This window comes from Micromys minutus, assembly GCF_963924665.1.
Source record: "Micromys minutus genome assembly, chromosome: 6".
Classification (NCBI taxonomy): domain Eukaryota; kingdom Metazoa; phylum Chordata; class Mammalia; order Rodentia; family Muridae; genus Micromys; species Micromys minutus.
Genome location: NC_137975.1, coordinates 25,937,366 through 25,961,229, shown reverse-complemented (window position 1 = coordinate 25,961,229; position 23,864 = coordinate 25,937,366). Strand labels below are relative to the sequence as shown.

Here is a 23,864-nt window from a genome sequence, read left to right as displayed (position 1 = left end):
ACAAACTAGATTAAACCATTCTACCTTCTGGAGTTTTACTGTTGTGAACAGTTACCATGGCCAAAGCAACTTTTATAAAGGACAACATTTAACTGGATCTGGCTTACAGGTTCAGAGGTTCAGTCCATTATCATCAAGGCAGGAGCAGAGCAGCATCCAGGCAGGCATGGAGTAGGAGGAGCTGAGAGTTCTACATCTTCATCTGAAGGCTGCTAGCAGAACACTGACTTCCAGGCACCTAGGATGAGGGTCTTAAAGTCCACACCCACAGTGACATACCTACTCCAACAAGGCCACACCTCCAAATAGTGCCATTCCCTGGGCCAAGCATATTCAAACCATGACAAAGCCAAAGCAAACACTTGCCAGAAGCCCTTTTCTTCTTCCCTCACATTCCCCTGTGAGCAAGTCCTCTTTTTATCCTTATGGATTCTCCGGTTTCTATCTGGGGATGCAGCCTAATGGTAGAATACCTGCTTGGCATGTAAGACCATTTAGTCCCAAAACTCCTTCCATTTTCCAGTTTTCTTCATCTGTATTACTCTGTTATCTCAGGCCGTGCCATTGAACCTGTGGCTTTTGTATCCCCTTCCTTCTTCTCACCCAAGGCTGTGTGCTCTGCCACCATCACCTGGTCACTCAGACCTGAGACTGCTCCATGAAATGTGCCCCCTTTCCCCAGGAAACCTATAACTCCTTAACTCTCCTGCAGTGTTTCATTCCTTAGCACTCAGACTATCAGGTCTTCCCTCCGGAAGAATCTTTGGCAGTTTTGGTCTTAAATACTGCTTATCACTATGTCCATCTTCCCATAAGATTCGGCTCCAGATCAAGCCTTCTTCATCGTTATATGTAGTATCCAGGGTAGATAAAACAAACCGTAGGATGGGAAGATGACCAGGATAAATGAAAAGAATGAATGAACCAACACACTACCAGCTAAGCTAAGAAGTAGTAATTTACCAAATGAATAGAAATTTATACATAAGGCACTTAACAGAGTCATAACCCAGATTCCATTTTTCACACATAATCTTAATTCAGTTCACTAATTATTTGGAGTACCTGATAGAGTAGGCAGGATTCTGTCTGCTAATGCTGTAATGACAGAGAAAAATGCCCACATTCTTAGGACTTTAGCAGGGTGGTTAGCATAGGATGGAGAATGTTTTCTCTGCTAACAGATGAGCGAGTTCTGTCTCTGTCTCTCTGTCTCTCTCTCTCTCACACACACACATACACACACATACAACTAATGGCACTACTGCTGTGTGTGCTCCTATTGATGTTTCTGTGTATAATTATGCAAGGGTTTCTCCTGGATCTTTCAAGTAGGAAATCTGAGTCTCATGGGTGAGTGCATATTTCTCTTTTGTTTACAACTGGGTTATATTTGAAATATTGTGTTTTTTTTTTCTTTCTTTCTTTCTTTTTTTTGTCTATGAAAGAAAGATAAAAGTAGTTTTTCCTCAGTTTAAACTCCATTTTTCTTTGGGGCTAGTGAAACACTTTCTCTTTTGTTTATAGGCTTTTCTGGTTTCTTGTTTCTTTAATTATTGTCAGAATATATTTTGATGATTTGATGTCATTGTTTTTAAGACTTTTTAAGTTCAGGTATTTTCTGTTGTATATCTGATATACTTTTAGCACATCTTGTGATGTTTATGATTTTTTTATCATATAGACACTTCATTATGTATTTGTCATCTTTCATATGAAGGTTTGAATTATTCTATGTTTATATGTTGGCTTTTATATTTTAAACAGCAAGATGGTGATGGTACTCTACCTGTTTTGCACTAGGTGATAAATGCTGAACAGTTGGTCAGGTCTCGATGGTATAGCCTGTGGGCATGCAGTGGAGCAGCATGCACTGGCCTTGTTGGCACATGAATCTGTCATTCTTGGCATCAGTAACACCTGCTGTGACCAATGAACTAATTGTAAAGTGACCTACATAAGTAGAGCACTGTCATTTGTGAAAGTGGCTTTGGCTCTGAACATTGACAATGGTTTTTCTTGAGCAACTGTTCAGAATGGGAGAACTCAAGATTACACTCTGCTGATTGGAGGCAGGTCACAAACGATAGGCACATTGGCTATGCAGCAGAAAGTCCTCTGAGACTAGCTTTGTGCTGTAGAACGTGGAGACTAGAATAAGGTGTCAGCAGAGTTTCTCTGTGAGAGGCCAGCTTTGTAGGCCATGTAGGTTCTGTTGTGCCTACACTGTCTGCAGCCCAGCATGGCAGTAGTGGGTGCAAGGCCCTACTTTGACGCTCATTGGCGACTGCTTGAGCCCTGTAGGGGACACATGACTGAAAGATTTATTGTCTGGTCCTTTTCTCCAGGAATGCATCATACTCGGAGGCTAAAGACTCAACACCATTGACATTTAGGGCCAGAAAACTCTGCCTTCCCTATGGAAGGGACATGCAAAATTGTCCCTGATAGCACCAGTCTAGAAGATTTGGAAACAACCCTTCCCCCCACTTTGTACCTGTCTCTCTCTTTTTGGTTATTGAGGTGATAGCATGGGTTCGTCTCTTGAACTTCAGCTCTGATGTCAGTGCTGATTAGAGTGCACAAAGGCACATAACCCTTTGAACTTAGTCACACTAAACTGTAAAATCAGACCATACCTTAATATATGTTAAGGTTAGTTATTTGTCAATCTGACAAAGACCTAGACATTTCTGGGGGAAAGGAACCTCAGCTGAAGAATTGCTCCCATCAGGTAGACTTAGAGACATGCCTATAGGGGATTGTTCTGATTGTTAAAGATTGAGGAGGGCCTAGCCCACTGAAGACAGTGCCACCCCTGGGCAGGTGACCCTGTGTTATATAAGAAAGGTAGATGTATGACACCTAGGAATAACCCAGTAAGTACCATTCTTCTGTGGCCTTGGCTTTAGTTCCTGCTTCTAGGTTTCTGCCTTGAGTTCCTGCCTTGGTTTCCCTAGATGGTTGATTGTAATCTCTATGCTAAATAAACCCTTTCCTCCCTGAAGTTGCTTTTGGTCAGTGCTTTATCATAATAGCAGAATGCAAACTTAAATGTAGAAATTTCCTTGTTCCTTAGGTAGCTTCTCAACCTGAGCAGTGCTTACAGTTTTCCTCTCTCCAGCTTAACCCTTTCTACTGAGATGAAATTCATCTTTGTGTTCCTGTCATGTGTTCTTCTTTGTCTGTCTTTTCCTCTCTTGGTATGCAGCAGCTGGCTGGGCCCCAGCCTCCAGTGAGGCAGTATTTACAGCTCACTTGGGTGGATGCCACAGCTAGGGTAGCCCAAGGGCAGATGAAATAGCCAGCACGGGAGTGTGCCTCTCCACTCTTGTCTTCTCTCACACAAAGAAGAACTCTCCTTCTCCCTTCTGTCAGATGACGAGGAGTATTGATCGGCGTGGTACAGTATATAAAATATGCATCTAATGGAATGGTATTTTGGGAACTATTAGTAGCACTGTCTTGCTGAGCCCCAGGAGTTTGCCCTCCTCCCTTTCCTTTTCCCCTTTCCTAGGAACAGCTTCTTAACAGATTACAAAAGCTCTGCCTCTGGCTGGCTGGGTAGCAGTAGCAGTGCAGGCTTACTCTAGTTTCCAAGGGAGACGGGTGCTGAGACTGCAGCGTTTCCCAGCAGCCACTTACCTTTCTTGCTGCTCATCTCCATGCATGTCTTGACCTTCATTCTGCTATGCAGGCCTGCACAAGAAGGTAACTGTTTTCTTGGAGTTCTCTGCATCGAGGGGGGCAAAGGGAAAGCAGGGCGGTATGGGTAAAGGCACATGGATACAGAGTATAAATGCTGGGATTAGAAAAAATGCGGCTCTGAGGTACTCTGCTCAGTGAACATCTCCCTGTTTGCTGTACCATAAATACCCTGAAGGTGGGAGCCCTGGCACTAGCTCATAAAATTTAACATTACCGCATATAAAAGCATAAGGTTATAGTAATGTAGCCTATGGGAAGCAAAGAAGAAAAATGAAAACTTGGAGAAAAAATGTAATCAATTGCTCTCAAACACTCTATATGCATGAATTCTGTTCAGTGTGCGTTTTACACATTTAAGGAGAGAGCTAAGAATGTGTCCTTCCAGAATATTCCCAGAACTCCAGAGCTGTGCTTCCCAGTGTCATAGTCAGTATTCTTGTATTGCTGTTTAAAGTTAATGACAAATAAAGTTAAAAATAATGTCCTCTGTTGCACTGGCCACATTTAAAGTGTTCAGTAGCCACATGTGGCTACTGGTGTCTATATAAGACTGAATATTTGACACTTCTGTTGTTATACAAAGTTCCATTTAAGGAACTAAAGACTCATAGAAACACTTAGTACACCAAAGGTCTGTATCACAAGTTCTAACTGTGGGTTCAACCAACTGAGTTGAAAATAGTCAGGAGAAAAATATACTTGTATGTAAGCTGTATAGGTAATTTTCTCTTGTTATTCCTTAGCTGATATAGCATGATGACCAGTTTTACAGCATTTACATTGTATTGCATAATGGAAATAAGCTAGAGGTTATTTAAGGTATATATTTAAAGAGGATTATAACATATCTACCAGTACTATGTGATTTTATATGAGACTTGAGCATTCACAGTTTTGAGTACTTGGGTTGGGGGTGGGGTCCTGGAACCAAGCCCCTGGAGTATTTAAAGATGACTTTGTTTGGTCAGACCAATGAATAGGCTTTTAGCAAGAAGATGGATGGCCTTTCTTCCACAGTCAGCATAAACAGGAATTCATTATGGTTAAAGGTGACTGACGTCTTGAAGAACACTTTGCCTTCTTTATTTTGTGACTAAGAGGTTGGAGAAAGCAGCAGTGTTTTCTTCTCCTGTCCTACAGTGTCACCTTCCCTAGCCTCCCATGTCACTCTGCACCGGGCAACAACTGACTGTAGAGTCATTGTCCTCCAAAGGAGGACTTAGTCCTTCATGGTATTTGATTTTATGATTTTTTTTCACAGCAGCCTTGTAATGTGTCAGTGGCAACTTCTGTGAATGTAAAAGCCACATCCTGTGTCATCAGACTGTTGAGCAACGCCAACACTAGTGAGGTGCAGAGGGTGCCAGAGGAAGGAAGTCAGGCCTGCTCAGTCTGCTGCTGGGAGATTTGCATGTAGCTAAAATCCATGTAGTTGAAATATCATGATGCTTTGTCAAAGAAACATGTTTCTTTGTAGAATAAAGTAAGGAACATTCTGGATACAGGAGAGCATTGTGGTAATGTCTTTTGGTGACTGACCTTGTGATCTTGACTATTTTTATGTTCCCTGGGCCTTGGTTGACTCATTTGCAAGGCAGGGATAATTTTATCATCTCTACCCTGAATCTTAGAACTAGATCAAATTTTAAGTCCTTTAGGCATTGGTTCACTGAAAATAACTGCTAAATGGGCAGTGGTGGCGCCTTTATTCCCTGCACTCAGGAGGCACAGGCAGGTGGAGCTCTGTAAGTTTGAGGCCAGCCTGGTCTACAGAGCTTCTTCCAGGGCAGCAGGGATATACAGAGAAACAAAACGAATGAATGGATGGATGAATGAATGAATGAATGAATAATTGAATAATAATAATAATAGAAATTAGACTTTATTATAAGGCTTTTATGAAAAGTTACATGCCACCAAATAAAAAAAAAATTCCCTGAAAAACAGTTTGTTTTCAAAACAGAAAATATAAATAAGCCTAACTATTACAGAATTTGAGTATTTTACTTAAAACTTTCTTCCAGAGTACACTAACTCAGGTAAATTTTATTAGTGAATTTAAAAAATTATGTAACTCAGGTCATACTTACATTATTACAGATAGTAGACCAGCAGAGAATTCTTCTCAACATATGTAACCTTAACTCACAAAGCTGGCCATTAGAAGAGAAAAATCAGAGATCACATTCCTTTTATGACTATGAATGTAGAAATCCTAAGGTATACATATTTTAACTCATTGTATTATATACAATATTGTAATACATACATATAATAATATTGGGGCATGGCTGAACTGCTAAAATGCTGGCCATGTGAGCAGAAAGACCTGGGTTTGGAGAAGAGCAGCATGTCCTGGGCATGTGAAGATGGCAGGTCCCCGGGGCTTGCTAGCCACCTAGTCTAGCTGAACCCATGAGTGCCAGGTTCAGTTCAGAACCCTGTTCCAAAGTAAGGTGGAGAGTAAAGAAGCCATGTGACATTAACTTGTGGCTTCCATACATCTCTGGGTGTGCACAGGTGTGTTAGTCAGGGTTCTCTAGAGTCACAGAACTTATGAATAGTCTCTATATATCGAGGTATTTATTGGTGACTTACAGTATGTAGTCCAATCCCTTAGCAATGGCCGGCAGCAGCTGTGAAGTCCAAGGGTGTAGCAGATGCTCAGTCCCACAGGGCAAGCAGGCAGAGCCCCACAGGGAAAGCAGGCAAAGTCCCAGAAGGCAGATAGGTTAAGAGAGAGAGAGAGAGAGAGAGAGAGAGAGAGAGAGAGAGAGAGAGAGAGAGAGAGAGAGAGAGAGAGAGAGAGAGAGAGAGAGAGACTCTTCCTTGTTCCAATGTTCTTATGTAGGTCTCCAACTGAAGGTGTGTCCCAGACCTGGATCTGGGACTTGCTTGTCCCAGATGACCTTGAGCTCAGTGATCTCCTTGCCTTAGTTTCCTAAGATTCTTAGCCTCTATGCCTCAAGATCAAGATCAAAGGTGGGCCTCGCAATTCTGGATTGTGGTTCATTCCAGATATGGTCAGGTTGACAACCAGAAATAGCCACTACAACATGTATCTACACAATTATATCTTGAGCTAAGTGTATGGCTCAGTGATACAGTACTTGACGAGCATGCCCACACAGGCACAAAAGCAAAAACAAAATGAAAAACAGAACCTGGAGCCTTTTGTTTGAACCGACATAGTTTAAATAAAAATCAATGTGGTGTTGCCATACAGACATGAGGACTTGAGTTCAGGTCCCTAGCACTCTCATGAATAGTTGAGTTGGTGCACAACTATAATCTCATCACTGGGAATGCAGGGTGAGGAGGTTTGCTAGATTGTTTTGGCCAGCCAGTCTAGCTAAATCAGTGATCTATAGTTTCAGTAAAAGACTTTATTTCAAAAAACAATATACCGGGCTAGGGAAATAACTCAGTGAGTAAGAGTATTTGTCACACAAGTGTGAGCACCTGAGCTCAGAGCCTACATGAAAGCTGGATGCTGATTTTAACCTAGAGAGTCCTGTGGGGAATGGTAGGTGGAAGCAGAAGCCTCTGGGCCAACTAGCCCATCATGTGCTGTAGTTAGGCAAGCCTGTCTAAAATAAGGTAAAGGTAAGGAATGATACTCAAGGATGTCTCTAACATCGACACATACACTGTGGTATGTGTGCACAGTGATATCTGGATTGCTGCATTTATACCCATTAATGTGTGAATGCATAGGCACACACAAGACAATGATAAAAATGCTTGATATCCACCTTTCATCTCCGTGTGAACATGTAGACACATGCAGCAGTACACACAAACCTTAGCCAGAGTCCTATAAGAATAGGAAATTTTAGGCTAATTTGAGTAGTATGTAAAGAAACTTCATAAGCAATGCTCCCTTTAGTGGGGGAGCACTGAGAACAGGGACAAAGCATGACACTCCCTATCACATGGCCCACCTCCCTGTCACAAACGTAAGGCAAGAAAAGAGAAAAACATAAGGATAGAAAGGAAGAGACAAATTCAGTTCTCTTTCTAGAGATGGCACACTCTGTATGGGTGTTATAAATGCCATAATAGCATTCACTGGCAGCACATAGTTTTCTGGCCATTTTGACCTCTACCAACCTTTATTCTCAGCATGGGGGAATCCCTTCAGGATGTGGAGCACATTCTCATTCCTCTCTTCTTAGGTCTTATCTGACTCCTGTACGGGATGAGGAGGCAGAGTCTTTACGGAAAGCACGCTCCAGACAAGCTCGGCAGACACGAAGGTCTACTCAAGTAAGCATGACCACACCCCTGCTCCGCCCTGCCCCTTTCAGTGGTTTTTTTTTTTTTTTTTTTTTTGTCTTTCTCCTCAGTGTTAGTATGTAGCCAACATACTAAAATGAATGCTTCACCACAGCTGTGGCCATGTCTAAGGGTGTACTGTGTGTAATCTAACAAGTTTATGGCTGTCTCTACTCATTCTCACCTCCAGTTCTCTAGGCTCATTCTGGCTTTGCTTAAGAACTTTTAAGAAGCATTGTAGCCTCCATACATGGAAAATCTCTGATAGCAGTTAAAAAGTTAAACTTAGACTTTCCGTTTGACCCAACACACACAGACTACTCTTAGATAAACGCATGTAAACATATTCTCACATAAAAACTTACATAGAGAATTATATAGCAACATTATACAAAATAGCCAAAAAGCACAACCAACCCAGTATTGTACTCTATAATAAGAATGAAGAAAATATCCCGTATCTATACAGGGTAATGCTATTGGAATTATAATTGAATTACAGGAGCTGGAAAAATGCTTTGGCAGTTAGCACTTGTTCGCTCTTGTAGAGGATCAGGGTTCAGTTCTCAGCACTCACAACAGCCTGCATCTCTAGATCCAGGTTGTGCAGCAGCCTTGCCTGGCCTCCTTTGAGCGTCTGCATGCACATGCATAAATCCACTCACAGACATACATACAAATTTTTTAAAAATTAAAGTGGTGTTACAGCATGGATGAGCTTTGAAAAAACATTTCAAGTAAAGCAACCCAGGCACAAAGAACTCATTTGTTAGGAGTTCATTATGCATAGCCAGAGATGGGGGGAGAAGAAGGAGGTAGGGAGGCAGGCAGGGAGGGACAGACAGACGGACAGACAGATGATTAATGCTTGGGGTTCAGGGAAGAATAGGAAGGGAATCACTAGTGTCTGTGTCTTCCTTTGGGCTGATGAAAATGTTCTGAGAATGGACAACAGTGATGATGGAAAAGCTCAGACCATTCTAGGAACTATCAGACCATATACAGCAAAAGACAGAACTTTATGATACATGAGTTACATTTCAGTTAGAAAAAAGGTCTTTTACAGGAGCCATGAAAGTGGTTTAAGGAAGAATGTGATGTAGCTCACACTATTTGCAGAGATTGGCATGTAGGTAGATGTTTGCCAAGCCAGGAAACAGGAAGATTAGATCAGAAGCTGTTCAGAGTTGTCGCAGCCGAGCGTGTGCGGGCAGGACATCGTGGAGGGAAGGCCGCTGAAGCAGAACGAAGAGGCAGAACTGCAGTGGCATTGGAGATGAACGAGAAACCTGTGTGGCAGAAAGAAGCATGCTTTATTTTTTTATTTAGATAAAAAGCTGATGGCTAGAAAAAGGACATCATACAATATAGCAACAAAAAGATGGCGTCTGTCTTTCCTGACCCTCCCAGTATGGGTCTGCGTGTTTGTTCTTTCCATAGCATCCATCTTTCATGAAGCCCGTGGCTATTGCTTTTCTTTTATTCTAGTCAATATACATAAGAAAATGTGTCTATTACTCCATTTTTAAATTTATGTTCAGTGTCATTAAGTAATTCCCATCAGCTTGGTCCATCTTCAGAATGTTCTTTGTCTTTCCAAACTGAAACTCTGTATTCATTAAGCAATCACTCTATGCAAAACAAGCAGTATTCCATTTTCTCTCTCAATGAGTTTGACTGCATTATGAATCAGATAAATGAAATCATCCGGCATATGTGTCACCCATTTGGCTCATTTCTAGTAACGTAATTCATTTATGTTGTCTGTGTGGCATCATTTTATTTAAGTCTGTGTGTAAATGCCACAATTTGTTTATCTTCACCTTTTAGTGAACACATGGCTCCTGAAATAAACCACCGTGCAAATGGCTGTCCACATGTCTCCTGACCCTGCTTTCAGTCCTTTTTGGATATACAAATACGTGTGTGTGTATATGTGTCTTGTATGATAATCCTATTTTTAATACTGAGGATGTACTATTCTGCCCTGCTTTCCACTCCTGTAACCATCCAAAAACATATACATTACTCTTGATCTTTCTCAATATTTGTATTATAGTTTGGAGAGGTTTTAATATAGTAGCCACTCTAGTAAATGTGAAGTAGAAGACTGATTATAACTTTATTTACATCTTAATTTTTTTATGGGAAATGACACACTCATAGAGGTCAGAGGATAACCTTGGAAATCAGTTTTTTCCTTCTACCATGTGGGTCCCATATGTCCTTCAGGCTTGGCAGCATGTTCCTCCACTCACTGGACCATTTCCATAGCCCACTGACTATACATCTCAACTATCATCTTCTCCTTCAGTGTACAGTAGAGAAATAATCAAAATATGTATACATAGGTAATTGAATGTATCAATGAGTGAGAAATAATAGTCCTGGAATATAGACTATTCTTACATGGTTTTAAATTTATTTATGAAGAGACAGGAAAACTTATCTGGAGAATAATATATAATTAAAAGTGGAAGAGCCAAAGACGCACAAGTTGTAATGAGAGCAGATGTAGTGGGCACACTGGTAATCCCCGCATTTTGGAGGTAAAGGTAGTAAGAGCAGGAGCTTCATAGTGGTTTAGAGGTCAGCCTGGGCTACATACAAAGGAAGGGAGGGAAGGAGGAAGGGAGGGAGGGAGGAAGAAAGGAAGGAAAGAAGGAAGGAAGGAAAAGGAGAGAAAGATATTTTGTAGAAAAAGATTTAGTGGAGAGAGCCAAGGTCCACATCAGAACTCGGAAGGATCCTCAGACTCCTCAGAATATGAACATGACCATTGGAAATATTTTGTTAGGATTTTTTTTTCAAGCAAACAAATACTTTTATTAACATGTAAGATTTTGTTTTCAACATGGTAAGGGTTTTTTTTTTTTTTAACCTCAAATGCATATCAGGTCTGCCACTCAATACATTTATAGCTTGACTGCATATGAACCTTGAAGACGCCTCTTCCTTGAAGTTTTGGGTCCATTGCTGGTTTTCCTTCCCAGCACACAAAGGGTACTGTAAGGATCTTTCATTTTATGCCCAAGATCTCCTCAAATATATGGGGATACCAACTTGTATGAACTAACAAGACCTCATCTCCCATACTGGGTCCCATTTCATTTCGAAATGAGTTAGGCTGTCCCAACAAACTCATCAGGCGAGTTACAATAGATAGTGTAGCACATAAAATTTAAAATTTGCACAAAATACATCTCTCCTCCTTTGGTCTCACACAGAAATTAAAGTCCCCCCATAGAAACAATACTATCCTCCGACCCTTCTCCAGGTCACCAGTCCTAGCCATGTAAGGCCCATCCACAGTCCCAGATGAAGTCTGGTCCCTTCTTCCATTGCTGCATGGAATCCTCTTCTAGAATTAACGCAGCTCCTTCAGAACTTTCAGAGGTGGTGAGCTCCAAGTCTCACAGGGACCCAAAGTTCAGGGAGCTTTCAGGTCACCCAAGAATGAGCAAAACACCTCAAAATGCAGGAACAACAACCAAAGCCCAGGAACGAACGTTATTCAACTGCCACAGGGCTTACAATCTAGGCCCTAATTCCCATATGTGAGCGCATTTTCCAAATCAAAGTTATTTCCCCCAAACAAACAAAAAAAAGGAACCACTGAATAATCAAAAACTCATATCGAGGTCGTCAACCGCAGACCATTGCAGAAACGTAGTGTCAGTAAGAACAGAGTGTAGACAGAGGGGAAAAGAAAAAAAATAATAAAAGAAAAAGGAAAACTTTTGTTAGGATTTTAAAGGAAGAAAAATTATCCATAAGTAAGCATCCAGTTCTTCACTGTGGCAGATGACCCAGGCTCTGCCTGCTTCCCTGGGTCTCGCTGCCCTCAGTCTCTTCTGGCTGCCTCACGTTTGCTAAAATGCTGATGGACACCTGCATCATCCCAACCTCCTGATTCTGAGTCTTTGAACACGCTCCTTTAGCCACAATGCCTTTTACCCACTCACACCCCCTCAAGGAAGCTCTTGTTGAGGTCAGAGGACAACATCATGTGTGAGTCATTGCCTTCTGGAACTGAGGCAGGCCTCTTGCTCACTGCTGAGCACAGGTGAACTTGCTTTACAAGCATCTGTACTTCCTAACAGCCTGTGCTTCCCATCTTCCCATAGTGTGTTTCCCTGGGCTCTGTGAATCCAGTCGCTCTGGTCCTCCTACTCAGTCATCCACTGAGCTGTCTCCTCATGTCCCAGGGTTTCTATCTTAATGTGTACACAATATCTTATGATCATCCATTTAACGTAATTTCTGGTAGATGAAACGTTTATTGAGAAGGGTGCTGGTGAGCTAGGTTAACAGGTAAGAGCGCTCACTGCCCTTGAAGAGGACCCAGGCTCAGTTTCCAGTGTCTACACAGTGGCTTACAACCACCTGTAACTCCAGTTCCAGTAGATCCAACACCCTCTCTGGCTTCTTCTGGAGGCTCTGGCATGCACATGGTGAACATCAACTCAGGCAGGCTCACACACATGCCCATAACTAAAAATAAGTGAATCTTTGAAGAAAGTTTCTTGAAAAGTATAACTTGACTTGTCTCTGTAGTTTAATTGCTTAAAGACATCAGTTATGTAAAAGAGTGAATAAAATTATGATAGCTAATTTTCTAAAGGCGGCTATGAGGCTAGAGATAGTGAGTCCTGCAGTGAAGGGTGCTTTCTGGTCTTGCAGAGGACCTGCATTGTCAGGTGACTCACAGCCATCTGTAACTCCAGCTTCAGGGGATCTGGCATCCTCTACAAACAATATACTTGTATACATACATAAGAGTATGTGTATACATACAATTTTATAAAATAAAAAGGATGCTATGGAGTTAGTAATTAGTGTCTGTCTTCCAGCTTAGAGGCATGCCTCCTCCGAGGTTCTGAAAACATAAGCCCTCTACAGGAATAATATCACTTTCTTAGTGCCATCCTGCCCAAGGTCTACCATTTGGCTTTGCTTCTGTCACACTGCTCCAGTGATCCCAGGGGGACAGTAATTGTCCATGTATCTCTGTGTGATTCTTAGAGTTGCTCTGGAAATAGTGGTAGGAAAAAAAAGCCAATATAGCATTTCAGAAAGTCTTGTTTTAGCCTAGCTATGAATTTTCACCTTAACCCAGGGTTTAAAAGTTTGGTTTTTTCAGTATTACTGCTCAGAGAATAAGAAGGTAACCATTTGATCTCGGGAGAGGGTAAAGCGTTCAAATAGCTGAGCAGTTTGGTATGGGCCAAGTACATCTGTAACAGTGGATATCACTGCTGACCTAATTTTGGAAGACCAAGTTAGAAAAGCTGAAGTATTCGTTCAGAGTGTACGCAGATTTAGGTCTGAGTTCTGTGTATACCACGGTGCTTATTTTAAGTGTGTGCTACTAGAAATGGCCTTCTGTTGGGAGATTCGTTTGGGTTGTTTTGAGGGCAGTTTCCCTGCTCGAGAATTCTGTGTGTTAATGTGAAACTCTCTTTACCACTTGATTTTCCCAGGGTGTTACCCTAACAGACCTCCAAGAAGCAGAAAGGACTTTCAGCCGATCGAGGGCAGAGAGACAAGCTCAGGAACAGCCAGGCGAGAAGCTTGAAGATCCTGGTGGGCTCGAAGGGAGCACCAAGAAGCAGGAGTTGTCATCAGTCCCAACAAAGGAAGCTGGCGATGGCCAGCAACCATGGGGCAGAAGTCAGGATGAAGAGGTGAGCTCTTCTTGCTAGCATGCTCTGCCTCACAAGCACGATAATTTGGTGAACCTTCATCAGTGGTGGCCGAAATGCATTCTGCCTTGAAGTGAACAGTTCCTGGAAGACACTGTGTTTGGTGCAGACCAATTTGGCTTAAAAAAAAAAAAAAGGATTTCAGTTCTATAAGTGATCACTTTTCTCCTCATAGTTAACTAATGCTTTTGAATGAATGTCTTACTATTCTTTAAAGAGAGGATATAGTATAGTAAGTTACAAATTAAGAGATAAGTGTTTTTATGCCAGACACTGTTTCAAGCATTTAAAATATATTAATTGGTGTAATCCTCAGGTGATCCCTGTGAGACTGATAAATGAGGAAATTGAGTTCCACAGGCTGAGTAACTTACCTTATACTCTACACATGGAATGGTCGGTCAGTAAGGATCTGAATATAGGCAGTCTGACACAAATGTGTTGTTTCCTAAACTTCTGGGTGTTGCTGTCTGTGTGGACATGTGTCTAGTGGAGGAGACATTCGCAGAGAGGGCCAACATGCTCTAGGGCTCTGTGGCAACTGTTGTCCCTGTCATTACCATCACCACTTCTCTCTCAGAAGTGTCCGGTTGTGGCCTCTAAGAGTGACAGTTACTGTAGGAATAAGAAGGTGTCTCACTTTGCTTTGAGTGCTAAGTTCTGTGAACTGATACTACCATGCATTTCCATTGCTTCGTTGGGCTTTTGTTTACTGAGTGCTGGTGCTTAGGTGGAGTTCAGGTGCCTAACACACATGTCCTAATTAAGCCCTCACTATCCTGAGAAGGCTGAAGCCAGAGAAGTTAGCTTTTTCAAGTTCACACAGTTACTGCCTACTGAGGATAGACTTTTAGCCAAGTTCTATTCAAAACTTTTTTACTTCATTGTTTCAGTCTTTATAGTTTATAAATTTAAAGGTATATAACCTCTACATTATAAACCTAGAAGAATCTCTAGCTAACTGTTTTAACTCTCCAAACAATTTTAGGGGAAACCAGAAATTTTTAGTTTCAGAAAATTGGTTCCGTTGTCTAGCCTTGCCTAGCGTGTGTCAGCCTTGGTTTGCTGTAGAACAGGGGAGAAAATGAGCCTGTCAGTGAGCCGTGTGAGGTGTCGGGATCATCCAGACCACTGCTGTCTGTCCTCACGCTACCACTCACTCTTGTTCCCTCCCTCACACTCCGAGCTTCTCATCTCCCGTGCCCTGTGCCTTCGAGCACTCCATCTTAAAACACCATTGCTCTCCCCATTTTCAAGATCAAAAGCATTTGTATTAACACTGACCTCTTTAGTATCAACAGTGTCTCAGCGCTGTGGTTCTCAGAGTAGGAGTCCAGAAGCTGCTGGTTTCTGACCATTTACTACTAATGCAGCTGATAAGATTCTTACTGAACACCAAAAAAGCATTATTACTGGTAATAAGCCTTCTGAATATTGGAAAGGCCCATTTTGAAGACCACTACTGTTTTTATTTTGAACCTGGCCCCTAACATCTCATCCTGTGAATTATTTCCAGCCTGTCTATCATCGCCTAAGGTGTCCAACTCAGCCAGACAAACTCACAACACCAGTTTCTCCTTCTACATCAAGATCCTCACTATACACTGGTTCTCATCTACTGCACACAAGTAGAGCTTCGGTCCCTGATTCTGAGAATTCAGAGACCACCACAAACGCCACAGCGGCAAAGGAAACGGACATGAGTGGTATGTACAGTTCCAGAAGTCACTCCCCAGTATGCATGGCTCAGGTTCTTAAGATCCACATTGTGTGTTATCTTTGGGCAGAGAAAGAAGAAGCTGACTTGGACGATCAGTCCTCTAACAGGCTGTCTGTCCGAGAGAGGAGACGACTTAGAGATCGGCGAAGAGGCACGGGCATTAACTTCTGGACAAAGGACGTAAGTACATTGGTCTGTATGGGGCACACCTGTGGCTTCCAGCCTTCCTGTAGAGATCAAAAGAAAGGCCCATGTGATGCTATGACTCTCAGAGATGGCAAAGGACTTCTACTAAGAAAAGAGAAGACTCTACTGGCATGGGATTCCTTCCATGTGTTTCTGCTAAGTGCCTAGAGCAATGCTGAGCACTAGGTCAACACTATAACTGATAAAGGACTTTGAAAGCTGGAGATGTGCAGCTAGCATGTGAGCAAGTGGATAAATTTGGCAAATTTCAGCAGTCTTCTCTAATAGTCCCTGAGAGTCATGTAGTTGACAGTAACTTAAGACTACCTATGACCCAAGAGTCTAACTATTCTAGGATAATAAGACTTTGAAGGAGGGCTGGAGAGATGGCTCAGTGGTTTAGACTTGTTGCACTTTCAGAAGAACCAGGTTCAGTTCTCAGTACCCACATGGTGGCTCACAGCCATCAATAACCTCAGTTCCAGGGATCCAACCGGCACACACATGGTACACATACACACATGCTGGCAAAACATTCAGATGTATAAAACGAATGCATCTTTTTTGAATTTTTTTAGGAAAAAAAAGTTTAAAAACATTTCTAAGGGCTTAAAATCTGTAAGTTGACACTAATTTATCTGACTCAGGTTTACTTTTCTGGCAGGAAAAGGATCAAATTGTAGAAAACAGGTCACCGCTTACTAACCACAAACACACAGTGCTTTAATGCACTCCCTCCATAGCTGCATCTAACCTTCCCATTCAAGCCTGCTACTGGCATCCTAACCCAAAGACCCCTGGTTCCTAATGACCAATTTGAAAGTTAGGTAAAACTATATGGTATAATACATAAGAAATATAATAGTAGTAGTCATCCATTACAAACCATCTTTGAGTGAAAATGCATTTCCTTGTCTTAGGACTAAATTCATAGTGTTTTGTTTTGCTTTGTTTTTGTCAGTGGGGATTGAACTCAGGGCCTTGCACTCACTAGACAGACACTCTATCAATAAGCTGCATCTCCAGCCCATAGGCTTTTGACTTTTAACAGAGTAAAATGAAATCTTGCTTTTTGAAAAATACCTTTCCTCACTGTATTTGGTTGGATTTTTTTTTTTTTTTTTTTAACCACAGTGATGCTTCTAAGTCCCCTGCCTGTGGCAGGTGTTGAAAGTGGCAGTGGTGAAGTTATTTGGCTTTCAGTCTCATTGTCTACATTTGAAAGGCCAGGAAGTGTAATTGGTAGAAACTCAACCTTGCTGTTTTCATAGAGGTCTGTGACTCTGATCTCAAGTTTTCCTCCTCTTTCCATTTCAGGAGGATGAGACAGATGTCTCTGAAGAGATCAAAGAAGCATGGGTAAGTGACACACAGTCCCTTCAGGGTGTATCTCTCTGTGGCATAGTTTTAGGAGGTGAGCAGATTGGGCACATGTATGGTGAGGGTGAAGATGAGCATCCTCTGAGAACTGATTGGATAAAGTACTTAGAAACTGTTGGCAGGAAAGAAAAAAGTGATACAAGTTTCTAATGGTTCTCCTCTAACAGAGAAGAATTTAAATGTAGAAGCATAAAAGTTGAGACCATTTTAAAGTTACTTATATTTGTCTTTGGGTAAGGGCAAGCATCTCACCTCTTTTGTAACTTGACCTTTTGAAGCCAGGCACCCATGTCCCTCTGCACTGAAAGTTCTACACCCAGCACCACCCATCTGAGCTACTTTTATACCTCTGAAACACAGAAGTATTGTTTACAGGAAAGAGCGAATTTGGTTTTGGTGAGCATTTATACAAACCCATGTCCTTTGCTTTTCAAAGCATGTAAAATGATAGCTTTCTAAAGCACCATGCAGTTTAGTATTGTACTTTTATTCTCAGTATATTTAATGATCTTTACAGAAAAACAACTAGCTCATTTTTATCAATATAGGCATAAGGAGTAAATCACCATTGTTCTATCTAAATAGTTAAGATCCCAAACTGTAGTTGGATGGTGATATGTGCTTATAATTCCTTATGAGTCTGTGGTAGAAAGATCACACATTTCATGGTTTTGGTGTGTGTGTATGTGTTTGTATGTTGGGGGTTAGGTGTTGATGTATTTGTATATGTGTGAACAGGTTGTGTGGAGATCAAAGGCTTCCACCTTAATATTTGCAAAAGGATTTGTCACTGAACCTGGAGCTCATTAATTGCTCTAGACCGGCTGGTTAACAAATTTTATGAACCCTCCTGAATTCTACTTCCTAAGTCAAAGATTATAGACATACAGTGAGTGCCGTTTCTGGCCGTTTTATATAGGTACTAAGACTGAACTCAGGTCTATGCTGCCATTTAAGCCATCTCTAGTTCCTATATGACAAATTTAAGGCTAGAATGGGCTACATAGTGAGACCTCGTCTCAAATGGGAGGGGAGGGCTATTTAATTATAGCACAGGTAAGAATTGTCTACCTTGATTGATGTTGAGGCTGTGTTACAAAGATGAATTGTGTTGTTTAGAAATAACACAGAAAAACCCCTTGGAACAAGTGTGTGTGCACGCATGTACATGAGACTGTACATGTATGCCAGCAACTTTCTTTTTTAAGGGATTTGGAAATGCTTTTAGAGACAGAAAGGCTCCTTTGAGGAATTATGCTTAAACAGAGACTCTGAGTAATAGATTACAAAGCCCTGGAAAGGCTCATAATCCCCACAGGGTTAGTATAGGTTGTTTAGATTCTAGGAATTACAACACAGATTTTGTTGTCATAGGATGTCTTTTGCCAGTAAAAAACAAAAAAAACAAAAAAAACAAAAAAAAAAAACAACTGTCTGTAGTAAACTTCTTGGCACTGAAAAATCTTACCCTAGGATACATGAAGTATGAAGAATTAAGAGTGATATTGATACAGTGCTTAGAGGATTTCTTTTAGGAAAATTCCTCTTAGGGAATTTCATTTTAAGACTTGAATTAAATTTGTGAAGAAGACTTTCTGGTCTGTGTGGAAAAGCATGGGCTGCTAACACTGGACACGAAAGTTATTTGTCAAAGATTGGGTAAAGAATTCCATTTACCCAATCACTGGGGTATCTACTAGTGTTTCCCATCTGTCAGGTAGACTCCAGCATTAATCTAAGCAAACAATGCCTCTAGCTGGGTATGTAGGTGTCTTAGTTAGGGTTTCTACTCCTGGGAAGAAACACCATGTCCAATGCAACTCTTATAAAGGACAGTATTTCATTAGAGCTGGCTTACAGGTTCTGAGGTTCAGTCCATTATCATCATGGCAGGAAACATGGCAGCATCCAGGCAGAACTGATGCTGGAGGAGTTGAGAGTTCTCCATCTTCATCCAAAGAAACCAGGAGCAGATTGCCTCCAGGTTGCTAGGAGGAGGGTCTCAAAGGCCACCCCCACAGAAATACACTTCCTCCAACAAGTCCACACCTCCTAATAGTGCCCACTCCCTGGGCCAAGCATATTCAAACCACTACACTAAAGTTGGCCCAAGCACTTGCCAGAGGTGCCATTCCCCAGCACTACTTGGAGTTCTTCAAAGGAAAGGCTGCTGCTGAGTCAGCCTAGGTGAGGCTGCCTTTTAAAAATAGTCTTATGTTTGCATATTTCATTACTTGTTATCTGTTTTCCTTCCTAGCTCACTCTTTGCTAATTCTAGTCAGCATTCTCCATATGGGCCTACAGAAAAAATACTTAGTAATGCCCAGAGTAAATTGTTAAACTTCTACCTATAGTCTGTAGTATCTAATGACTCTTAGGGCCATTCTTTCTCTTTCCTATAACATATTTTCCCTCCATTAAGCAGTAAAATTGACTCGGCTCTACAGAATCCAATGTGCTAGTCAAAGAGGGCCTTGCTGTTGAGCTGGCCTTGCCACTAATCAGTGTGAATACTGCTGAGAAGGCAGGGCAGTTCTTTCCTCCTTGGCTTTGATTCAGTGAAACTGTATCTGCTACTGAGGCTATGCCAGCACCTCTCTCTCCTCTCTCCCCCTCTCTCTTCCTGTCTCTTCCCCTCCCTCTCCTCTCTCTCTCTCTCTCTCTCTCTCTCTCTCTCTCTCTCTCTCTCTCTCTCTCTCTCTCTCCCTCTCTTCTCCCTCTCCTCTCCTCTCTCTCCTCTTGTCTGTCCTCTCTTCTCTCTCTCCCCCCATTCTTTCTCCTCTCCTTTCTCTTCCTCTCTTTCTCCTCTCCTCTCTTCTCTCTCTCCTCTCTTCTCTCTCTCCTCTCTTCTCTCTCCTCTCTTCTCTCTCTCCTCTCTTCTCTCTCTTCTCTCTCTTTCTTTTCCTCTCCTCTCTCTTCCCCTAGTGGATTATTCCTGTTCTTCCTCTACTTATTATTTTTTAAGTTGACTCCCCCAAAACTCTGTCATCTGTTTGTCAACTGAAATGTCATTTATAGCTAATAAAATGTATAAGTGTACAGTGTGCCATTTGGGGAATCTTGACCTGCGTCTGCCAATATAGCTACCACCTGGCATGATAGGTAACCTTCCTCACCTCATAAAGTTCTCTGCTGTACCTTTTCATTCAACTCTTTGATCTAAAAGGCAACCATTTTTCTGATTTTTTTTTTTCACCACAATTTTTTATGGACTCACTCATTCAGCAATGTTTGGTTTTAAGAAACAGACTTCAGTAGTTATTGTCTCTGCCACATGTCTCCACTTGGGATTAGAGCAAGACGATTCCCATTATATATGACTCTTTCCTCTCTTCTTAAATATTGTGGAAGAGTCCTTCCATGTCTGACCTGCAGTATCAGCTGCGCGGCTAAGAAGGCCGTCTGTGTAAGCTGAGCTCTGCTGGCAGCACTAAGCCCCATCTCCTCTCTTAAGTTCTTAGGATTGTAACCAAGATTTATTTACCTGAGAACCAAGGACAGGGCAGATATTTTCTCATGCAGAGGAGATGATGAGGAAGACAGTCACATGTTCTTCTTGTGTCTGTAAAGAACACAATAATAAGTCTACAGAAGTTGCTTAATAAGCTTAGTAGAGTAAATGTTTATAGTGACAACCAACCCCACTGGTAAGTCCACCAGCTAATGAGCCTGACAAAGACTGTGTAATTGAAATCTTAGTCCCTCCTTGACAGACATGTTTAAGCAATTCTGTTTCATATCTACATTATATAACAGGCAGTCTCTGGAAATCTTTAGCTGTCTTGTCTTAATAAGTCAAATCCCTCTGAATTTACACATTAATATGAATGCCTCTATATTCCAGAGTGTGCTTGATGCTTTCTATATAGCAGTCCTCCTTTATCCATAGGGAGTGTTTTCCAAGATCCCAGGGGCTGCCTAAACCTAAAGGTAGAACTGTACTGTCTGTGTGCTCTGCTTTCTCTTACAAACCTGTGAATTTAACCTACAAGTCGGTCAAAATAAACAATAATAAAATGGAACATTTGTAACTATACACCGAATAAACTGACCATTATTACTCTCAGATTGAGGACATTGCTTAGTAAAATAACTGTGACTGAAACATTGGAATCTTGATGTCTTAGAGGTTGAGCCTAAGAAGGCTTGTCAATGACTGGGGGGGTAAGACATGTTCTGGACAAAGAAATAATTCATGTTCCAGGCAGGACAGAGCAGGATTGTGTGAGATTTTATCACACTACTCAAAATAACACACAAGTTTTAAAATGTATGAATTGGTTAGTCTGGAATTTCCACTTAATATTTTCAGACAGTCTGCCTATAATTAGCTAAACCCAAGGAAACTGCAGAAAAGGTCTGGGTGGCTATGTGGTGGGACAGGCCAGAGTATCTGCTCTGGATGGAGCAGCCATAGACGCAGTGCTTGATCCTTTCCATCTTTTCCTGCCTTCGTCCATGGCTTGTCTTTGCTTGACATGAAGTTTGCTTATTTCTCCCCATCTGCTCTTGTGGGGAAGTCTGTTTCCCAGCCTGATCCTGTTGTATAATTGACTTTATCACTAGAGGGCACAAGTAGTCAGCAGAAAAGATATTGGTGAACAAGCAGAGTAATGCCCTAAAAAGAAACAGAACCACAGACAGACTGCTTTTGTTCTAAAGGAATTGTTAAAGAAGCTTGTTCAGTGTAGTAAGAAGTTTGCCTTGTAACTTTTTATATCATGAGGTACAAGATAATTCAGAGGTAACTTGGTTCAAGAACCTAATCTCATAGTTAAGAAAACTAGGGCCTAAAGATGTTAATTATTTGGAGACGTGAAATCTCTAGGTGATCCTAGCTTGCATCAGGGAAACTTCTATGAGACAGCAATGACACAGACATGGAAATATGGCTTGCATTTCTGTTTATATGCCATATGCTGTTTATCCATTTGGATTTTCTATGTAGCAGGTTCTGTGTTTGAACTGACCTGCTCCTGACCTCCTTGAGTGAAGGCTCTTACAGAACTTTGAGGCTGTTCAGTGGGATAGAGTCCCTTCACAGAGGTCAGCAGCCATTTCTGTCAGGAAGTAAGAATTAGCAGTCCTTTGTTAGGAAAATCCACCCCCACTGTAATTTCCTAAAGATTTTTAGGAGAATCAGATGATACTCAATCTGAACAAATTCATTCAAACTTTGCCCTCTATGCGGGCAGGGGCGCTATCTTAATCCTGAATGAAACTAGTAGATTGAACCAACAGCTGTCCTTTAAAATGCATTCTTAATTGTAGATTTGAGGTATCAACCTGTTTTGTGTGACTGTTAGCCTGCTTCTGGAGAGATTTGTTGGTAGGGCACTCTGAAAGAAGTAAACAATTTAATATAAGCACTTTCCAACTAAGTAAATAAGAGTACAAGTTAACTTTTCTGGCAAGGTTTATTTCTGGATGTTAACAAGAAATCAAAGCCCCAGAAGTGTCTCTGATGCTGACCACTAAGTGCACTTGGTACTCTGTGCTACTTCCCTTTTGTAGGATCTTCCTGGTCTTTCTCTAATGCTCTTAGGCACCATTTGTGATCAGGCATGTCTCTAGATTCTGAGGATACAACAATGAAGAAAAGGCCCTGTTCCTATAGAATTTACTTTCCAGTAAGAGAGACCTGCAAGGAATACATACTTAAATAGGTGCTAAGGACTATGGAAAAACCAGAGTAAAGAGGAAAAGTGTTGTGTGGATAGGACTTCACATTTTAAATCAGACTAGACACATTTTAAATCTGTGTTGACAAAACATGATTTGAGCTTAAGGGATGCAACATGGAAAGCTATATTGGACACAGGAAGGTAGGGTGAAATCAGAAAAAAACAGCCGTCACAAAGACCCTGAGGCTGAAAACACAAGTGTGGCCACAGCAGAATGAACAAAAGGGCAGACAGAATGTGCAGATGTGGTACCTGCTGTAGGTTTCTTCCCACACCTGAGTGATGTGTGCACGTATGTTTTATGGATTCCGCTGCCACATTGAAGAATATACTCTGAGGGGATACATCAGTGATGAGGCTGGTTCCATAGTACAGGAAACTCGAAGGCAGGCGGTTTAGGACCAAGATGATAGCAAAAGGAGTCTGAGGAATTACATTCAGGATGCACATTGAAATTGGAACTCCCTAGATTTACTGTTAGTTTGCATGTAGTATGAAGAAGAGACGTGAAACTCAACACCAGAGCTGAGTCATTTCTAAGGAGAGAGCCTCATAGCTGAGCTGGAGAAGGCAGCAGGAACACATCTGGCAGAAGAGCAGGCCTCTGCTGTGTGTTAGACGTGCTGAGCTTACTGGGTTCAACTGACAAACTCTGACATGGAAGTGTTAAGAGAGCATGTGAATGGACATCTAGAGTTCCGCGTTAGAGGTCTAGCTGGGGTTTCCAAACTTGGATGTCAGTAAGCATACAGATCATCTCTAAAACCATGGGACTAGATGCAGTTACCAAGAAAATAACTCCAGAGAAGGACCAAAGACAAAACCCTGGAGCACTCCAAAATTCAAAGCAAGAACACTGAGATCTATTAATGGAGGAGAGTTTTGCCTCTTGTCTTTAAGAATATGAGTTCATTTCGCTCTTTTCCAAATTTAAAAACAACAGTACAATAAGTTGCTTTAGATTTGTTCTTTGCTATGTTTTTACTTGTATAGTGATATTAGCTATAAATCTGCTTGTCCTTTTTTATCAAAGTGGTCTGAGAGAGCTGAATATCCTAGAGACTCCTCTGACACCTTTGAAATAAAGACCACTGGCTCTCTGCAGACCTTGTCCAGAGCATTGAATCTATTCTTGAGGAACCACAGGGGTTGCAGACTAAGCTATGAACATTCTTATGTGACTCACCTTAGTTCCTTTGCTCT

At 41.5% G+C, this 23,864-nt stretch overlaps 1 protein-coding gene across 2 annotated transcripts in view; it reads left to right on the top strand.

Moving 5' to 3' along the window:
• Nucleotides 1–23,864, top strand: part of PPP1R12B (protein phosphatase 1 regulatory subunit 12B) — a 185,028-nt gene that overhangs the window by 94,655 nt on the left and 66,509 nt on the right. For both annotated transcript variants that reach the window (XM_080918063.1, XM_080918062.1), the window contains exons 14-18: nucleotides 7,887–7,977; nucleotides 13,470–13,673; nucleotides 15,208–15,397; nucleotides 15,479–15,591; nucleotides 16,915–16,956. In XM_080918063.1, coding sequence (XP_080774189.1) covers nucleotides 7,887–7,977; nucleotides 13,470–13,673; nucleotides 15,208–15,397; nucleotides 15,479–15,591; nucleotides 16,915–16,956 — 640 coding nt within the window. The remainder of the gene's footprint in view (nucleotides 1–7,886; nucleotides 7,978–13,469; nucleotides 13,674–15,207; nucleotides 15,398–15,478; nucleotides 15,592–16,914; nucleotides 16,957–23,864) is intronic.